This window comes from Mus caroli, chromosome 8 (genome assembly GCF_900094665.2).
Source record: "Mus caroli chromosome 8, CAROLI_EIJ_v1.1, whole genome shotgun sequence".
In the NCBI taxonomy this organism is placed as follows: Eukaryota; Metazoa; Chordata; class Mammalia; order Rodentia; family Muridae; genus Mus; species Mus caroli.
In genome coordinates, this window is record NC_034577.1 from 6,797,686 (window position 1) to 6,818,611 (window position 20,926).

Below are 20,926 nucleotides of genomic sequence, written 5' to 3' on the forward strand. Positions count from 1 at the left end.
TCTCTCTGTCTCTCTCTCTCTCTCTCTGTGTATGTGTGATGGCCACCCATGTCTGTATCCATTCATGAAAGTATATACATATCTATCCATCCATCTATCCATCTACCTACCAGCATCCATTCATCCAGCCACCTGTGTATACATATATGTACATATGTGTATGTGTGTATATATCATCTATCTATCATCATCTATCTATCTATCATCTATCTTCATCTATCTACCACCTCTTTATCATCTATCAATCTCTATCTATCTATCTCTCTATTATTTTTCTATGATACTTTTCACCTGCTCTCCCCTCTCTTTCTACCCTTTCAGGAACAAGTAGCCTGCTGCCCTGTTCCTCACCCACATGATGCCCAGCTTCCTGCCCACTGAGAATGCCCCTGCAGTAGTTGCCCCTGGATTCCTGAACTTTCCTTCAGGGATTTATTTCTCTGTTCTTTTGCATGATGCCGGCGCACTAACAAAGTCTCTCTTGACGTGGTCTTCCCATACCTCCCTCCCTCCTCTTGAAGCATCCTCTTGTGATACCGTGAGGATCCCCCCCCCCCCCCGTCTCATCTCTGCACCTGTTGACTGTTTCTGGTGTCTGTCCTTGAGAAGCAGCCTGCTGGGACAGGACAATATGGGTACTGAGTGAGCTCTCCCTTTGCTTGCTTTGCCTGCTCCCCAGCTCAGAACTGTGACCCACGTTTCTTCTGAAATCTCTGATCCTGCATGTTGATTTTTTCCCCATCTTGATTTGGAGGTCAGGGGGCTTGGAACAGCTTATACCTTGTGAGATCTCTCTCTCTCTTTCTCTCTCTCTCTCTCTCTCTCCCAGCCCCTTATTTTACCATTACAACAATCTGCATATTATCTTATTTTTGCCAGTCTCTCTTGTCTAGTTATCATTAAGTATTTTGACACCTTGCTTCTTTGACACCTCTAGACTTTGTCCATACCTTCACCAGTCACGCTGTTTCTGCCTTAGTTAAAACCCTTGCATTTCTAACGTGTGTTAGTGCAGTGTCTTCCAAGCCTGCTCTCAGTGCACCACGCTTAACACTCCCCCTTCCTTCTTCAGAGCCTCCCAGCAAACTCAGATCATCAGTATCTTGTACATTGTTTGCATAATGAGATTTATTCAAGGTCCTTTTCTGGCACTGGCCCTTTTGGGATCCCACATAGTCAAGTGGGGGAAGCGCATTCCAGTCTGCATGAGATAGTGTGCTAGTGGCTGCCGTTTATGTGCCAGGACAAGCCTAAGTAGAGCATCAAGACCTTAAGCCCGGATGTGATTATTTCTCTGTGCTGACATCACTGTTAGGGATTTTTGCCTGCCCAGCTCTGCAGCCTCTTTTGTCTTTTTAGGAAGCTTGCCGTTGGAGACTCCATGAGCTAAGCTTCAGTCCTTTGAGCTAAGAAAACACACGCTAAAAGCATGTTGCAGCATACCAACATACCATAATGTCTCTTTAGGTCTGCTTGCTTGTAGGTTCATTTTCTTCTGAAGATAAAAGTATTTGTTAGGTTGACTCTAGTGATGATTCAGGGATGTCATAGAGAATAAAAACAGGGGTGTGCAGATTCCTCGGACACTGTATATTGGTGTGTGGACATCACGCAAACCTTCGAAGAAAGGAAGGCTTAATTTTCCCTGGTACCGCTGCTGCAGAAGTCTTCATATAACTGACCCTACAAAAATATTAGGTGAGGGCCTGGCATGCCAGAGAATGCACATAGGGTATGCAGAGGTAAAGTGCTTGGAGCAGCAATGGAAGAGACATAGTGCAAAGTCCCCTTCAGCTCAGAGATTGTCGCAGGAACAGGTCAGCTCCAACACACAGAGTCACACCAACCATGTGACATAGCCTCACACCAGTTGCCAGGCAAGCTGCATGTCTTTGAGAACAGCAGTTGACACAGAGTCACACCAACCATGTGACATAGCCTCACACCAGTTGCCAGGCAAGCTGCATGTCTTTGAGAACAGCAGTTGAGCAAAGTTACACAGGTATTAGTGCAGTTAATAAACAAGCTAATAAAAGTGGCCCTGGTAAGCCATCAAAGATGACCGGGCAACAACTACGGTGTCATATAACTTGTGAGTCTGGGGTGACAGATCTTGCTTCTTAATTCTTCAATTTAAAGAAATACCAGATTCATCCCAAATAATAAATCTAAACAATCTGTAGGCTTATTCATTCCAGAAAATTATATGAACATAAAATTAAATTTTTTTTAATATTAAAAAAGGGAGAGTGAAGGCTGAGCCCATTCACCCACCTAACCCTGACTAAGTTTAAGGGGAGAAAGAGGAGCTCTGCCATCTTGGTGGCTTTGTTCAGAAGTTAAAGACACTTGATTGACGTGAGGTGACAGATTTGTGTTGTATTGGCTTAACAAAAAGGGACTTTTTTTTTCTTTTCTAAAATTATATCAAAAATCTAAGAATCACACTTTCGTTGGCACCATGTTTGATTCAAATTTGAGTTTAAATCAATATAATGTCAAAATACTCCCCCCGTGGTATCCTGGTAACAGGAACGAGAAAGATGCTCTCTGGCTTACTGTGTCGCGTGTAGCTGGCCTTCATTGAGGGATATCCTACCTCTGTGTCTCCGCCTGTGTGTCCCGTGTTTGCTACAATCTACAGTCAGTTTTAATTTTAGTTAGATGTCTAGGCTCACGTACTGGAGGTAGGCAAGAGCAAACACTGCATGCAGCATCGTGGAATTTCAACAAGTTCTGGAACCTTGGAGGTTCTCATCACTTCCTCTGCAAACCTCACTCTTGACATCCATGGAACAGGTCTGGAAGTTAAATCACATGTCAAATCCCATCATCCTACAAATAGAAAGAAGTGGCAGTTGTAGCTGGTTCCCACAGACCTCGAGTGCCCCATTACAAAAGTCAGCCTGTTAGTTTTCCCAGCATGGTATGGGGTTGCTAGGTGATCCAGTGAGATCCAGGATGCTTCTAGTCTCAGTTTCCATTGACATAGCTGCATACTTTGCCAGAGTAGTGCTCATTCAAAGCTCATTTGCTAAAGAGCAAGTATTCTTCTGTATGAACCATGTATTGATTCACTCCAGTAAATGATAAAAAGGCATTTGCCATCCTATTCTTTTCAGGGGATAAGTTATCTCTCTGTAGTGAAACAGCAAAATCTACGAGCACAGCTGTAAAGCCCAGATGTAGGGCTTCCGGGCATTTCTGCTCATTTCACCACTTAGGTTCAGAGGCAAGCCTGTGGAAAACAAACATTGGGAACCCGCTGAGGAAAAGACGTGCAAACAGCCCTAGTTAAGACTTACTGACTGATAGTACCCTGACCCCTGCCCCTGAGACACACCATAAGGCCTGTAAACTGTAGCCCCGTGCAGTGGTGTGTGCACGCCTTTAATTGCAGCACTCAGGCGGCAGAGGCAAGTGGATCTGAGTCAGAGGCCCGCCTGGTCTACAGAGTGAGTTCCAGGACAGCCAGGGCTACACAGAGAAACCAGGTCTTGGGGAAAAACAAAACCTATGATTTGTGATATTGGCCTCTTGGAATTTGTTGTTGCCTCAGTGACTGAGGATGCTGAAGCCACAACAGTAAAATGACTTTCTCAAAGTCACCTGAGGGAGTGACAGCAAGCTCTAGGATGCTTTCCTTGGGTGTTGACAGTGAGACTCAACCAGCTAATGCAGACTATGTTCATGACAATGGTTAGCTCATGGCTGGCATGTGCAAGTGAACAATATCTCACTCTCAACACCATCAGCACCATCACCACCACCACCATCACCAACAGCAGCATTATTATCAGCATCACCACCACCACTAGCAGCAGCAGCAGCACCACCACCACCACCACCACCACGGACATTGTTTTCTTTACCTTTACTTGGAAGCAGAAGGAGGAACCATAGCTTCCCCTGTTTGGAACCTTATTTTTCAAATGGATGAAGATCATGTAGCCCAGAAACCATTCTCAAAATTGAACCAGAAAGTGAATATTGTCTCATGCCGGACATACCAGATGCATGACCTCAGTAAATGTCTGTGTCTAAGAAGCAGTGTTAGGAACATGAGATCCATAAATGACAAGACCAGTTAGATCAGGATCGTGCTATTCTAAAATCTCAGGTAGAAATGGATGCTGATGAAGTCTGTGAGCTGATGTAAGGGCACGTGAGCCAACGCTGTCCGTCAAGGACCTGCTGACTCTCCGAGTTGGGTGCCTGTCCTGACATGAGTGGCTCTGACCGGTTCAGTTGGAGCAGTCTTCTAAATTTGTATCCTGAAATAATTACACACATCCAGGAAAGTTCCAGAGTCCTGATAAGGGATCCCCAGATGCGACTTGAAGCACAACCGTATCGCCAGAACCAGTGCCATGTAGAATGTCCTTCAGCGCTCCGTTACGTGAGTGGATGGTGCTGTGAGCTTCAGGCTTTGTTCATATGGTGTCGGCTTCTCAGCAAAAGTAATTTTGTCTGGGATGCTGAATTGATGAGCAAGTATTTCTGTGAGAAAATCTAACCAAAAAGAATAAAAAAAACAAAAACAAAAGAAAAAAAAACAAAAAACCCAAGAAACAAAACAAAACAAAAACCTGATTGCTTGGCACCTTCTTCCAATGTAATTTAAGTACTTGAAGATACTTTTGACTGATATGTGTGGGCAATTTACACCAACATACCAAGTATATTGGTCTAGAAACTTAGACCCCTAAACAGCCTGCCATGTGCAAGCATGTACAAACCTATACAAATGGGGAAATGACCAGTCAAATATTAATTTTTAATTATTATTAGAAATGGGCAGGCTATAATTATTATTAGCAATAGGATACATTCCAAGATGGACAGGTTTCGAGGAGGAGGGCTCTGAAAGAAGAGTGTGTTGAAAGACGACCTGGTCCTGAGTCCCAATGTCTGCCTTGGTACCAATGGGTCTTCTTCTCCCAGGGGTGGACCTCAGCTCACTGCGCCAGATAAAGCTGCAGCGACCCCTGAGTATGCTAACAGACGTCAGGCACTTCCTGTCTTCAGGCGGAGACGTCAATGAGAAAAATGATGACGGAGTGACCCTGGTGAGTCCACACATGTGTCTCAGAAATCATTTACGTAGGGAATTAAAGTTGATTCTAACGCATGTAATTGGATACAGTTTACTGTTCAAAAGATGTTTCAACTTAAAATAATACACATATACTCTTTGAAGATATGTTGGGAAGCGTAAGTATGTAAAAAAAAATATATATATATATTTACCAGGGCCTAGAGAGGGCTTGTGAAAATGTGTTTTTATTTTTTCAGCCATTTCTCCATATGCCACTCTTAAAGATTTAAAATAAATGTTATGCGCTCTCCATGGACCAGGAATCTGCAGGGTGTCCGGCTTCCTTTCCAGGGTTTCCTTTAGTTTTGCTGTTGGTTGAGTTACTGGGCAAGACACAGTGGCTTGAAAGGACAGTACTCCAAGCACGGTCTGCATGGCCTTGGTGACAGGGCTTGCAGACACCACTGCACATTGCTCTAAACATCTGTCCCACCTGTTCAAAGTTCTGTTTGTGTCACCCAGGAGGAGGTGGCCAGAGCCCTTCCATCCACCTTGTGACTAGATAAATTGTTGCTGTTGTGACTTAAGTGGTACCAGTGCTGGACCCACTCCCCAACACTTTATCCATCGGCCCTGCAATGTCCATTTTAGCTTAGATTCTAGGCTTCTAGGCTTCCCTATGACTGGAAAGAAAACCAATAGGAGCTACCTGCTTGGACTATTTGTACCCCATCCATAATCCTTTGGGCATCCTGTTACTTCTCATTCAGAGACACTCGAGTGCTGCTGCATGCAGGTGTGTAACCTGTCCTAAAACTTTCTTAGTCAGCTCAGAAGACTCTTGGATCCTTACCTTAACCTCGAGTGGCACCTCTCATCACTAAACTATACCTAGGACAGGCAGTTTGGCTAAGACAGACAATAAAGTTTCACCAACACCCCAGGAGCCTCCAGAATACCTGCAACACATTTCCCGCTTCTGCTTTTGAATCACCCTGTTCAGCACCAGAGGCGGTCCACGAATCTGAGAGCCACTCTGCAGATCTTAGACAGGTGGGCAGGAGGCATTAACCCTGCATTTAGTGGGATAGCACCTTCAGCAGCTCAGGCGACTGTTGAAGGAGCTCAGGGGGGAGCAGGGGTTACCAGGAAAAGTGCACCCAGGCATAGAGAAACAATGGAAAAACATGATTTCTTCACAGTCCTTAGTGTTTCTTTCACGATGTGCCAATGACGATTTACACAAAATAATAAAAGTACATACCCCACACTTTTTAAATTCCATACTGTCGTGTTTCAGATCCAATGCTTCATTAAATAGTTCAGCCTACACTATTGAACAGAATAATGGTGTGACTACTTTTTCCACACTGGAAGAATAACAAATCCGTCCATGTTTCAGCTGCACATGGCGTGTGCCAGTGGGTATAAAGAAGTGGTATTGCTTCTCCTGGAACACGGCGGAGACCTCAATGGGACAGACGACAGGTACTGGACACCCCTGCACTTAGCAGCCAAGTATGGCCAGGTAAGCTGGTTTTCTAAATCCTTCCTGAAATATTATTTAACAATTAACGAAAGAAAGCTTTATACTTAATTTTGATTTGCTTCCAACTTATATGCTAGACATTCTATAGTTTGATTCCTAGTGGTATCATCTTACTATCCAAGTAATTTAATAAGAAAACTTACTTCCCCAAGGGCCCAGGAAGCTTCTCCCTCCTTGAGCTCCGTACATCACAGCTGAGCTCACTGGAGAAGCCCTCGGCAGCTGTAACCGCCCTTCACAGAATTAACGCAGTTTTCATACTGCAATGTGGTCGGCCAATTACGCGAGTCTCTTAGTGTTCGGTCTGTTTGCTGCACTTTGTATATCTAAAGTGAAATTACATTTTATATCCCATTTTACTCTGCAAATTACACTTCATTTTAATGAATAAAAGATGTTGAACTAACACCGTGTGTGCTGCTGTGACCAATTACACAAGAACGGCACCTTCAATGACTAGATATTTGTTTTGGCTCAAGGACGTTGAAGGGTAAGTCCATAGCTGCCTGGGTCCACACACTCAGGCAGAACACAGTGGTAGCCGAAGCATTTGACACCGGGGTATCTTCACTGTACATTCCCAAACTGCCTGTTCCAACCCCATAGGCGAATTGAAGAGCTATAGGAAAATGCTTCTCTCTGACTTAAAATAATTACAATCAAAATAGAATGAGAAAATGGACAGAGCACAATCTTGACCCCCACGTATTGGTATGTCAGTGTGTGATAGGTGTGATATTTCAACAAAGAACTCAGTTTACAGATTCGCCTCCTTCAAGAAATGCAGCTAATGATCACAGCTCCCCATAAACAGCTCACCCCAGCCTGGAAGCCAACTGCTCTCTCTGTACAAATAACAAAACTTTTCACTCAGTGCGTCCCAGCTCAAGGCTGCACTAGGCATGCACTCTTGGCGTGGAGGTGGTGAGCTGAGACCCTGACCTGATTCCTTGTGGTCCAGTGAGACTCTCAGGCAGCAGAGCCTGAGGCCACAGGCTTCGGTCTCTACCGACCCTACCCACCTGATCCGTCTCCTCACACGGGCTTCCTGGCTGCACGTGCACGTGAGGAGCCTGTCGACTAGCTGTGCTGTCCAATAACTGATGTGATGTGATCTACACTGAGTGCTAGAGAGGCAAGCATTGCTCTTGTTTAAGAAGTCTTTCCAGAGAGATGTGTTTCCTTTCCTGCTGGGGGTGGGAGTGCTTCTCAGCATTTCAACAATCATATTGCTCATTTTTTTAGACAAATATTTTCTACACTCTTTGGTTGCTAAGACATTTAAACAGTATATATTTTCTGAATGTGATTTTATTCCAAACTATCTTTTTCATTAATTAATTTATTTATTCACTTTGCAGCTCTTCTCCTCCTCCTATTTCCCCCCTTACGGAACCCCTCCTCTTCTCCTCTGAAAAGAGGGAAAACCTACTGGCTACCCTTACACACACACACACACACACACACACACACACACACACACACACACTGTGGCACATCAGGTCACTGTAGGACTAGGCACATGCTCTCCCACTGAGGCCAGACAAGGCAGCCCAGTTAGCGGAGCAGGAGCCACAGGCAGGCAACAGAATCAGGTTCAGCCCCTGCTCCAGGTGTTGGGGAACCCACATGAAGACCAAGCTGCACTTCTGCTATAAATGTGTACAGGGCCTAGGTCTAGCCCATGTATCCTCTTTGGTTGATGGTTTGGCCTCTGGGAGCCCCCAAAGGTCTAGGTTACTCCAAACTATTTTAAATAGTTTAGCTTAAATATCTTTGTACAGGGAGCTTGATATTGTGGCTAGCAAGACTAACAAAATAGTATGTGCAGTCTGGAACCAGATAGTTTCTGTGACTTTGATGAATGGCTAAAGAGAATTAAAAAAAAAAAAAAAAAGGAAGCAAAACACCCCAAAGTAAATTATCTCTTCCACAAAACATCATAAAAGGGACTTTAACGTACAAAATATCCTTTTCAGATCCTTGGGAGTTAAAACCCTGTTTGATAAATAATTTTTCCTAATATATAAATTCTGAAGTAGTTTGGCTGTCTGATGTGTTCTGAGAAGAACCTGGGAATAGTAGAATGCCAAGAACAATGTTACCCTTAGCCTCCTGCCATGCCAGGAGCCTTGCAAGGGCAGCGACCCTGTGCATTAATGGATGAGTTCTTAGTACCCTGGGTATTTACAGATCGTCCTCAGTGCCCTGAGTACTTACTGATTCTGGTACTCAGTGTTCTGGATACTTCCTGATTCAGGTCATCAGTGCTCTGGGTACTTTCTGATTCAGGTCCTCAGTGCTCTGGGTACTTATTGATTCTGATCCTTAGTACCCTGGATATTTGTTGATGGGTTCTCAGAATCCTTGGTATTTACTGATGTGATCTCAGTATTCTCTCCTGATGGGTCCTGCATGGCCACGCTGATCAAAATTGTCTTTTTGCTGCAGACAACCCTGGTGAAACTCCTTCTGGCACATCAGGCAAACCCCCACCTTGTGAACTGCAATGGGGAGAAACCATCAGGTAGGTTAGAGCAGGCTGGGAGCCTCTTTATCTTTTGACATGGACACTACTCATCCATCACTGGTGCAGCCAGAAGTATGAGTGGACAGACAGACAGACAGGCAGACACAGAGAGGAGAGAGAGAGAGAGAGAGAGAGAGAGAGAGAGAGAGAGAGAGAGAGAGAGAGACAGCATTCTCCTCCCTGTGCTGTGGGTTACTGATCGCAGTGGGTAAAGCCAGGCTGCCACTGCCTTCCTTTCACATCGCTTGTATGCGCTGAGCCCATCACCCCACATCACTGCAGAACCTCTTGGACTCTTATCTCCTTTGTTACTTTGTTGTGAGCTACTCACCTATTCTGATACTTTTTTCTCATAGTGTTTTCCATGTGAATACTTAGACTTAAACACAAACTAATAGTGTGGTGCTAACTTAGATCTCCAGCCTCTTTCCGTGGGAAGGGACTGTTCTTCTGAAGACTTCTGTAATCTTCTTTGCCACTGATGCCCTCCTGCATCTCATGCTCTGAGTTCTGTAGCTTGTAAAATGTAACGTCCATTACTTCTCATTGCTATTTTTGCCATGTTAATAGGAGAACTCAAAAAACAAAGAAATGTCTCACATAAAAAAGTATAACAGTCAAAAATTGATCCTTAGAACAAAAGAAATCCTATTTTTTCTTACACCTGGGTCCTTTCTAACTTAAAAGCCCTTCATGATTTAACTCCCAGTCTAATCACTACTAAAAGGAAGTGAAAACCAGAGCGAGAGACTTATGCTCATATTTTTTATTAAAGTCAAATTGCTTACTATTGGTTGCTTTATTCTGCCTGCTAAAATAAATCAAAGCTCTAACAAACACAAGGGGACAGTTGTCAGTTCCCTCAGACTTCAGAGCTAAGCTAATATTAGTGAGAATCTAATAATCTCATCATGAACTCAGATGGTTTTACTTAATTTAGGACTTTAAACCTAAGCATGAGGATTGAAAAGGCAGCTGATGTATACTATGTACCTAAATCCCAGCACTTGAGGGCAAAAGCTGAGGGTTGCTGTGACTTCAGTGCCAACCGCAGCCATATAGTGAATGCCAGATGAGTCAGGGCTACACAGTGAGACCCTGTCTAAAGTACATCAAATCAAACAAAATAACAAAAAGCAATATTTTTTGAATGTAGCTTTTCATCTTAAGAGCACATTTGCCGGCTTTGTATCTCATCGTATGGTTCTGTCAGGAGATTTTGTGACCAAATGCCCATTCTCAGCTTCTTTACAGACTAAGGAGATGTGACTGACCCTTGACCCTACGCATGCCTATCCAGCCATCCTCGTATTACCTCATTTTAAGGCTAGTGTCATGTGTTACACAACCAATTCCCAATGGCTCCTGACTCTCACGGGGGCCCAGTGGATGATCCAGCCTCTGCTCCAGCTCTAGCCCCGGCCACTTTTGTGCAGTGCACAAAGATTCAGATAGCCTGCTCTGTGTTATCCTTGCAGAGTCTAACATATTACCAGTTCATCGTTCATTGGCAATGAGACCCAGCACTTGACTTAGCAGGGAACCTCAGTAAGTGTGTGTTCATTAAATGAAAGTGTCTTTTATTTAGTGCACTTGACCCGTCCAGAAGAATGAGCCAGGTAAATAAAGTGCCACAGAAAGGATGCAAACGAGGCACCCTTGTGGCAGAGAAAGTCACCAGGAATGTCATGTTTGATGATTTCCATTTCCCCAGGGCTTGAATGTGGGAGGGCACAGTCTATGGTAGCCTGCAGTTTAGTTTATACGTGTACCAGAAAGGCAACCTCCCAGGTGAGGCAGCTGAGGTCTCTTCTCCCTTCCCACTACTTGTCGATCCTAGGCCAGTCATGTCATAACAGAATACTGGCAGGAGCATCATCTCATGTCAGCTAAATGACGTTGACAAGCCCGTAAAGCCACAGATGTACGGACACCTCTGGCTTCCAGACTTAGTGAGGATGGGGGTGTGGCTCCCTCCACAGGGCTCTCAGCTGGTGTCAATGCAAATCATCTTGAGATTCACCAGGTCTTACTGACAGTTATTGCTTATTATACATTTAAATGATTCACATCTGTACCGCAGCAGCTCAGATGTGCCCAGAGGTCACTGGCTAAAGACCCATAGTGATCAACATTTTCAACAGAACAGAAAAGGTCATGGCAAGCTGCCAGAAGTGCTACTCTGTCACAGGGAGGAGCTACAATTTGTGTCTGGAGTCAGTGGAACATGCACACATACTCTTCCAAGTTTAGCTTCCCTGTGACTATTTCTTTCCCCGTTATTACCCACCAAATATTTATACCGATCTCATGTGTAGCTAAGTGCATCTCTGGTGTATGACAGGGTGGGCTTGGAAAATGTCAGACTCGGATTTTCTCTACTAAACTTTTGCTGTTTCTTGATAGGCTTGATATGTCTACCGATCCATTCTTAGTTCAAGCATGTCTGAGTTCTGAGAGGAAGTGCTGATCCATTCCTCCTCTACTGTGTCTAACACGCTTACTGCATCTTGTAGACATCGCTGCCTCTGAGTCTATCGAGGAGATGTTGCTGAAAGCCGAAATCGCCTGGGAAGAGAAAATGAAAGAGTCTCCGTCAGCCCCCAGCTTAGCACAGGAAGAGCTGTACGATGAGATCCTTCACGACCTCCCAGATCTCTCCAGTAAGCTGTAAGTATTTCATTCCAGTGCACTGCAGCAGCCGGGCAGTCCTCTGGAAGCCAGCTGTCTCCACCACTTCTCTCAGTCACCCATCATTGAATAGAGAGAAGATCCTATCTCTCTGCCCAATGTTTTATAAATATTGTAGTTGTTTATCAGCATATTTACCAAAAAGTCGATTGCTGATGATGAGTTCAGCATAACTGAAGACATTATTGTGACCTCAGAAGGCATCACTATACGATCGAGCCTGTGAGCTCCAGCTGTCCTGACAGTGGTGTCCCAATCATTCCTCTAAAGTTTAGCTGAACTCATGTAAGCTTTCCAGTGATTATCATAATGGCTGACTGATCTGAAGTAGCAAATGCAAGTATGCCTTATTTTTATCCTAAATATAAATGTGATGATTCCACCCTATCCCAAAAAAAGGTAACGCTTAAAGCTGTTGGGTGGTGGAGTGAAAAATCACCATTGCTTTCAAGGTCTGAGAAAGTAACACGGAGTGAGACTGAAAGGGCAACTGAGGTAGCTCACTCTATTGAACGGGGGCATAAGTGCATACTTGACTCATGATGTGATCCCCATTTTTGCTTTGAATCCTTTGACTTCTTTGCTTCTCAGTGCATCACAGGAACCCTCATGAGCTGCCCTGGATAGAAAAATCAAAAAGCACACTAACAGCCTGACAGGAGAGCAGGACCAACAGGAACTGTTCATGGAGACAGGGATCATGGGGCAGGGGGGTGGAGGGGGCACTAAGCAAACATGAACAATCGACTCCTCCTGGAATATGGAAGAGGAACAGTCATTGCTCTCAGCTGTGTACCAAGTAGTGAGCTCATCCGGCTCCAGTGGAGAAGTTCAGACCCAAACAAACACAGTCCCGGCCAAAATCAGTGAGTCCCACAACACAGCAAGAAGGCAGGCATGTGGGAGAGTTCTGTAGGAAAGACAGGAGTGGAGGAGACTAGAAGCAGGTGAGACAGACAGACAGACACACACACACACACACACAGAGAGAGAGAGAGAGAGAGAGAGAGAGACAGAGAGAGACAGAGAGAGACAGAGACAAAATGCCCAGATACATGTATGAAATTGTCCAAGAACAAAATTTAGTCAACAAAAAAGAAAACAATTTCAAGTGTAAACAAGATTACGTTGAGTAAGCAAATGTTCACCTTTGTACTGTCCATAGCATCTTTTGTGCTTTATCTTATTTTCAAGATGAAAGAGAATATGCAGTTCTAATCGGTGCCTCTTGTGGTTTTCCCATTATTGACTAAACAATGGATTAATCTGGTTATGAGCAGAATAATCAATGGCTTATTTGTTCTACATGGTTAAAATGTGGTCTGATTGCATTGTCCTCCTGTTGCCTGGACTCTGTGATAAGTAGTAAATACATGAGACTGGTGGTAGTTACATCTGAGCACTTTCCACAGGTTTGTTTTGTTTGTTTGTTTTTGTTTTGCTTTGCTTTTGTAGTTCTTAGTTGACATTTTACCTGGTCATTTCTATTGTGCAGTTATGAATAAGACCAAAACCAAGCTCTCCCAAACATTGAGTAAATGTGCCATTGAGTCAAACCTCAACACAGCAGGTATAACCTTGAAGCTTTGCTGACATACAGTTCATTATGAAATCTCATCCTCCAGCTGCCTGTAGAGACCCTGAGCTTTAGGAAGACAAAGGAAACCTTTGAAAACCCTCAAAGTGGCAGTGGGAAAGCAAATGGGGATTGGAAAATGCATATCTTTCTCTGCTCTGGTCAGGCAGTCATGAGCTGGCCACAGTTATTCCCTTAAGGTCATCATGTCTTATCTGAGACAGAGTGGGGTGCATTCATTGGTCATGAAGAGACAAAAAGAACTGTCCCATGGTGACTGTTGTAAGGAGGGTGTTTTGGCTTCTGTGTTGTGACTCTTTATAAACTGAAAATTGTAGGCACCCTGATGTACCTTTTCTTCCTTGGCAAAGTGCAGATGCTGGCTCTTGAAAGCCTTAGCCAGGCAGCATTCTCCTTATCACAACCTGCGAACAACTCCCAAGTCAGTGCCTGGGGGAGCTTCAGATTGCTTTATCTGCACAGTCAAATCCCCAGAGACTGAGACCTCCTCCCAGGTCACAATCAGAGGCTGCATTGTCATCCACCTCCATATCAAGTGGCAGCTCCCAACTCTGAATGACAACAGCCAGCAAGTCATCACCCTGACCGACTCAAAGTGCTCTCATGGCCCCAGCCCTGATTCTGCGGGCTTTGCTGTTACATCTGCATAAAGCTTGCCCATCTTCCTGTCTGCACCAACCCCATTCCTTTCCATTTCTGTCCAGAGTGTATTTCACCAGCACTATTAAGAACAGAATGGTTCTCTCTAGGATTTCAGAATATAATAAACACTTCCTTTCTGCTCTAACTCTACTGTCCCTTGAGCATGCAACCCATCAGAAATGCATGTCTTTAAGCATTAATAAGCAGGGGCAGTTTGTGCTACTGGGTCATCTCATAGTCCCTGAGCTCAAAGACCAAGACAAATAAATTCTTTCCATTTAAAACTGCCCTAGCTGGAGACTCATATTCTACTTTGGTTAAAACAGGAAAACCCAGTACAAGATGGCTTGTGTGGTTTTTTTTCCTTCAGCATAGTATTTTTTTTAATGAGTTAGTAGATTGTTCTTTCTACAACAATTCACATATCAATATTGCCTTACTTTTAAAAAGGCTTTCATAACCACAGAGCTCATATATCCACATAATAATAAATTCTACAGGACACACAGCGCATTAAGCATCACATATTGTGACTACCTGGCTAAAGCACTACAGAATAGAATTGTAAAGTTTTAATAAAACCTCCAATCAATTCCTGAGGAATTTTTAAAGAAATCTGGGGCTCAGGAGATTGTTTTTGGTCTTATCATATTGTATTTCTATTTCCATCTTAGAAATAAAATCCTATTTATCCTATTTCCTGCAGGCACCTTTTCCTATTTGCTTTTGTTTGTTTGTTTGTTTGTTTATCAAAATAAGTGTTGACTAAAGCCAAGCAGAGGTCAAAGTCCAGTCCTTGTCATTGCCCCACCCCTGTAGTCCTCCACAGTGGGGCTAGCGCTGACTTGATGGCCTGGCATGAGCTGCTTTCCTTACCCCTGAGTTTTAGTTGTTTCTTCTGATCCTCAATGGTAAATTTCTATTGCCAATATTGTCTCCTTTTTTGTACTCAAAATAAATCCTGTTTGCTGAAGAAAAGCCAGGAAGTGCAGAAAACCTCAGTCATTAGCCTTGCAGAGAGCAACATGAAGACTTCCTCAGGACTGAAATGGTGGGGAGAAGTAGGGCTTGATTCTGCTGAACTCACAGCTCTTCCTGGTGAGCTGGGGGAAGCGCTTTGTGACGCCAGGCAGGATGCTCAGAGGTGTAGCCAGGGAGACAGCACATTGATACAGATGGCAAAACAGTGAGACTGCAATTATCATAAAAGTCCTCCGAATTATACTCTGCATCCCCATCAAGATTAATACACAAATCATTTATATTGAATATTGACTAACTGTAAATGATTGTATCAAATTCAAAAATACATTTACAATAGCACAGACCATGGATTGTGCTAAAATAAATGCAGCCGGTCACGTGGGAGGTTTCAGTTATGAAAGCCATGGAATGCTGATGAGAGAAATTAGCAAAGATCAGAACAGACCAGTCAAGAGTTCTTCAGAATGACAAATTTCAACAGTACTAGTATTGAGATTCTCTTCAAATCCATTCGTCAATTAAACACATTCATCAAAATCCCGACAGGCCTTTCTGTGAAAATTGGCATAGATTCTGAGTTTCACATAAATATGCTAAATGCAGTGAATAGCCAAAAAAAAAAATCTAAAAAGCAAACAAAGTTGGATGTTTCATGCGAGTTAATACTTCCTGGGACAAGCCATCAATCAAATCAATACAGTAGTATATCAGCGCAACACATGGGAGAAGCCTGAAATAGACTCACCAATGGCCAATTGATTTTCACCAGCAGATACAGCTAATTAGCTGAGGAAAGATGGGTTTTGTTCTTAAAATGGGTGCTGAAACACCCAGACAGCTATAAGGGAAGACACTGAGCTGTGATTTATGGAAAGCCATGTAGACAGGAGAACACACACAGGAGACTACAGAGCTAGAAATTCCAGAATAAAGTCTAAGGAGTCAACCTTGCTGATCTTGAGTTGAGAAAATAAGTATTCTTAGCTAAGACATAAAAAAGGGAAACCTGAAAATGAAAAAAAAATTGAGTATATTATTATGGAAATAAACTGATAGGAATGTAGGGAGGAAGACTATCCTCAAGTGTTCATCTAAATATTGGTGTCCAGAATATTGGATGTCTAGTATCTAAAAGCAGAGAGTTTCACCCCACACTTTACTAAAGAGACACTCCCTGGAACTACAGAACAAAAATAGCCAACTCTATTCTGAGAATAAAGCTGGGAGTATCTTGTTCCGGAGTTCAAACTATACTACAGACCTGTCTTAATCAGGATGGAACTGGATTAGAACTGTTAAAGAAGAAGAAAACAGTGACCACAGAAGTGGACCCAGGCAAGTGTTGCCAGCTGAGCCTTCACAGGGACTCACAGAGGGAAACAGTGGCCTCCTCTGTAAGTGGCTCTGTGACAGACAGCTGGACACTTGCTCACCAAAGGCTCAAGAGGGTCTCCACTTTACATCTGTAGAGACACGAAGTGCAGGCTAATAAAGGTGAGACGTGTGCTTTCTAAGAACAGGAGCCCAAAAAGAGAACAAGGAAAGTTACTTAACACGGACCTTGGCTTTTACTTTGGATTTTTTTTTCAGATACCAAAAGCACAAGGAACAAAAGCTAACATTCCCAAGAGGGACTCCACCACCCCAAAAGGTGGTTGCACAGAAAAATACTTCACTGAGGCCAGTAACATGACTCAGTAGGCAAAGGCACCTGCCACCAAGTCTCGTGACTTGATTTGATTCCCAGGACACACATGGCAGAAGAAAAGACATAGATATTGCATATGTACTCTGATAAACACATACATGCCATGGTGTGCACAGCAACCTCTCCCTCCACCACACACACACACACACACACACATGAAATCAATCAATCGATCAATCAATTAGTCAATCATCAATCAATCAATGAGATTTTAAAAATATATAACAAAAGAATTAAAGTTGCAAACCTCATAATTGATAAATATCAAAAATATACAAGGAGTTCACAGAACTCGATAGCAAATAACAAGAAAACAAAAACTAAAACATGTAAATTTAAAAAACAGCTCTAAGGCTTCAGTATTTCCCAGAGAAGACGTACCAGTGGCCAAGAGTCTTTAGGAAAGTACGGTATCCCTAACCTCAAGTAAATGAAGGTCAGAACTTCAGAGAGATAAGACCCTACTACTTTGTGTTCACATCAGTGTTCTTCATAATGAATAATATACAGAAAAAATTCTCTGGGCCCACCCTTAGGGAGATGGGAACTCAGGGACCAATCTACATTGGGAAATTATCAAACTAGGAAAATAATCCTCCCCTTTGCCACAACATAGATAAACCTGAGATGCATCAAGCACAATAGAATAAGGCAGACCAAAACCACTCATACCTTACAACCTTGCTCAGGTAGAAACTCTAAAGGCAACTCTCAAAGGAGCAGAGGTGTTCTCTGAAGACTGGGGTCACAGGTACAAACATACAGGTCTAAAATTAATATGCTCTTAGGGCGTATGCGGTCAGCTTGGGCTGTGAATCAATGCCATTGCGGTAATCATTCTCAGCTTGTGCCAAGTCACTGCCATGCACTCCTTAAACACAGTTTTTATTTAACAGTCACTATGTAAGACAGAAGACATGCCAATCAAAATCATAGTGAGACACCACTGACACATTTAATAATTGATTCCAATGGGCACAAGAAGGGAGGAGTTAAAAAATCTCTATGAATAGTTATTTTGATTATGGGACTATAAACATTTTTATCACATATTACTGAACTGGGACTAGAGTGTTTGAACAGGGCATTTTCTCAATTAGTGATTGATTGGTCAGGGTCCATCGCATTATGGGTGGTGCCATCCCTGGGCTGGTAGTCCTGGGGTCTATAAGAAAGCAAGCCAAGCAAACCATGAGGAGCAAGCCAGTAAGCAGCATCCCTCCATGGCCTCTGCATCAGCTCCTGCCTCCAGGTTCCTGCCCTGCTTGAGTTCCTGTCCTCACTGGCTTTGATGGTGAATTGTTGTTTGAAACCATGGGGGAAATAAACCCTTTCCTCCCCACGTTGCTTCTGGCCAGTGTTTTATCACAGCAATAGAAACCCTAAATGAGAGAGTAAGAGACACTCTCTCAAAATAATGAGGTAGAGAAGCAACTGAGGGTATCACCCTCTGGATTCCTCACATTCCTCTGCAGGCACACACGCGAGCATGCAGGCACGCGCACACACAGAGGGGGAAGGGAGGGAGGGAGAGAACGAGAGAGAGAGAGAGAGAGAGAGAGCATGGTACTATACAACAAATCAATTTTACTGCATATGAGACAGATAAACTTAAAACTCAACAGAACGAGTTCACTCAGCTCTAACCAGAGTTATCCCTGCTCCTATACATCAGATGACACAACTGTTTGCGTGCATCCACTTGACAAAATGGGCGTGCATTTCTGCTTGAGCGCTAACATGAAAGGAGATTGTTCTTAAACTTTGTTGTAAAGTGTCATGTTGCAAATTCAGTAATTATTTTGTGGTGAATATTATGAATTCCGGGCGTGCAGTGGCTTTTGTTTATATAACCCTCTTTGCCTTGTTTGAATTATTTGGAAGTTACAAGCATTTTTCTGTTTGTAATATGGCAGATCTTAACACTTAAATTTTTTATTCTAACATGCAATACAAACTCAAAATATTGCCTGTGGCTCTGTACATTAAATCTTATACCCATTGTATTTTAATTATGATTATAACTTGTTTCATTTGTTTACAAATCCCTTTTCACATTTAAATTCAGCGCCTAGTGCAGTTGTGCACTTCAAATAGCTTTTAAATTAACTATTGATCTTTCTATTACAGTTGAATGTATCCTGGTAAACATTTTCTTTTGGAGTTAAAATGAATGCATTTTTTTTCAGAAGTAAATCTAAATGATAGGTGGGCTGAAGAGAAAACTTTACATTTCCTGCAGCTTACGGGACGTGTTTTTATCTGAGTAAACATACCTTCTATAGCCCAGGCTCCCGTAGCTTTTGATGGAAACAGCAATGTCAGAAGAAAACTAATTTTGGTATTGATTATTTCTTGTAGAAGTCCCCTGGTGCTACCGATTGCCAAGCAGGACAGTTTACTGGAAAAAGACATTATGTTCAAAGACACAACGAAAGGTCTGTGCAAGCAGGAGTCCCAGGATGGCCCTCCTGAGACCAGCATGACAAGCAACTGTGGCAAGCCAGAGCAGGTAACTCGGCAGGGTTACAGGGAACACCTACAGCCTTCAAAGCTGACCTGTCTTTTATTCAAAGACAAAGTAAAAATGCATAGGCTAGAGTCTCTTTAAAATTCCTGTCAATGTGGCTATTCTACTGTAGGTCATTAATAAATACAATTGCTATTTAGTTTTAGAGAAGTTTTAATTTTACAGTATATTTTTAGGTGTCTTTGATCATTAAGTAGTATCTTTTTTTTCTCTTTTTCTTTTTCTTCCAACTCTCCAAATACATATACGTTGGTCAAAGATGCACTGAGAGGCATTTCTTTTTAAAAGAAGCTATGATGTGTGTGTGTGTGTGTGTGTGTGTGTGTGTGTGTGTGATCACTTAAGACTCAATGCCTGATTTAGGGACGATTGCTTTGCTGTTTTGGAGGGTTATGGTCTTAAGTTTTCTCCTTTCTGTGACAGAAGTAAATGATTTTCTGTGCCTGGTGCTTTGTGAATGGCAGAGCTATGCTCACCTATGTTCAAACATGTTCTTTAAAACTAAGAAGGCTTTTACAGCCTCCCAGCATCCGGCAGGACCTTCCTTGTGGGTGGTTTCTGTGTTCTTACTGTCATCTCTTAGGTATCCTTGATGTAAGAACACCATAATCATTTTCTGTTCCTTGCCTTTTGGAGGATATGGTGGGGATTTTAGATTACTGACCTGTAACACTTACCAAACCCATTAAGATTTTCCCTGCAAGCCAGATCACAGATGCTTCAGGCAATCAGCCACTGGACCGTTCTTCATAGAAGAAGTCAAGCTATAGATGGCTGGGTCATGCAGTCGTGTTCCATACAAAAGCCATGGAAAAGACTTTTCAATGCAACAAAGTACAAAGTACCATTTTAGAAATAAGTATGCAATGTAGAAATTTTTGAAAATTAAAACAAAACCACTTAGCACCTCTTCCTCTGGATTTTTGTAAAATGTAGCTTTATCAAAGGGTAACTTCACAGATGGGTAGTTAGTGGCTATCTCTGGTTGCATCTATCCTCTGCAAAAGGCATAGAAAAACTGGCTCGTGCAGAATCTCTGTAAGGCACCCATGCCTTCTAAAGCTGCCTAGAATCAAACATTAGAGCTCTCTTCTGTTGACTGTGAAATCTTGATAACTACAAGGAGCTGCCTGTCCCTGAAGGTCTCCGGTGCTACTGAGTCACTGTTTTAGTGTAAGCCAGCCAAAGAGCACATTGTTTCACCTGATATTCTAGAACATTTTCCTCAACCCAGTGCAAATGTATGGCTAGGGGCAAGAAACTGGACACTTCCAGTTGGATGCTGAGAACTGCTCCTGTGGGCTCTCTGTCAATACCAGCCATGCTTTCTCTACTTGCAGTAGAAACTGACTTGAACATCCTAGCCTTGTCCCTGAGTAAAATAGGTCTCTCTCTCTCTCTCTCTCTCTCTCTCTCTCTCTCTCTCTCTCTCTCTCTCATTTTGAGAGTTAAAAATGCATACTAACTTGCAGAAAGTTTGGGCTTTAATTTTGAATGTTCCACATTCTTGCAATCATATGTACTATATAATACAGCATATCATATATGTCTATTAATCTGTCTTACTATATATATATATACCCATACCTACATTCTTGTTATGAATATCTATACCATACATGAGATTGTATTTGTGGGCAGTAGTAGGATGCTCACA

The 20,926-nt window shown here is 42.8% G+C and overlaps 1 protein-coding gene across 3 annotated transcripts in view; it reads left to right on the forward strand.

Annotated features, from left to right (window-relative positions):
* Myo16 (myosin XVI) overlaps window positions 1-20,926 on the forward strand; it is a 479,021-nt gene that overhangs the window by 209,510 nt on the left and 248,585 nt on the right. For all 3 annotated transcript variants that reach the window (XM_021170663.2, XM_029481007.1, XM_029481008.1), the window contains exons 6-10: window positions 4,945-5,069; window positions 6,441-6,566; window positions 9,039-9,114; window positions 11,634-11,787; window positions 19,101-19,251. In XM_021170663.2, the coding sequence (XP_021026322.1) occupies window positions 4,945-5,069; window positions 6,441-6,566; window positions 9,039-9,114; window positions 11,634-11,787; window positions 19,101-19,251 (632 nt within the window). The remainder of the gene's footprint in view (window positions 1-4,944; window positions 5,070-6,440; window positions 6,567-9,038; window positions 9,115-11,633; window positions 11,788-19,100; window positions 19,252-20,926) is intronic.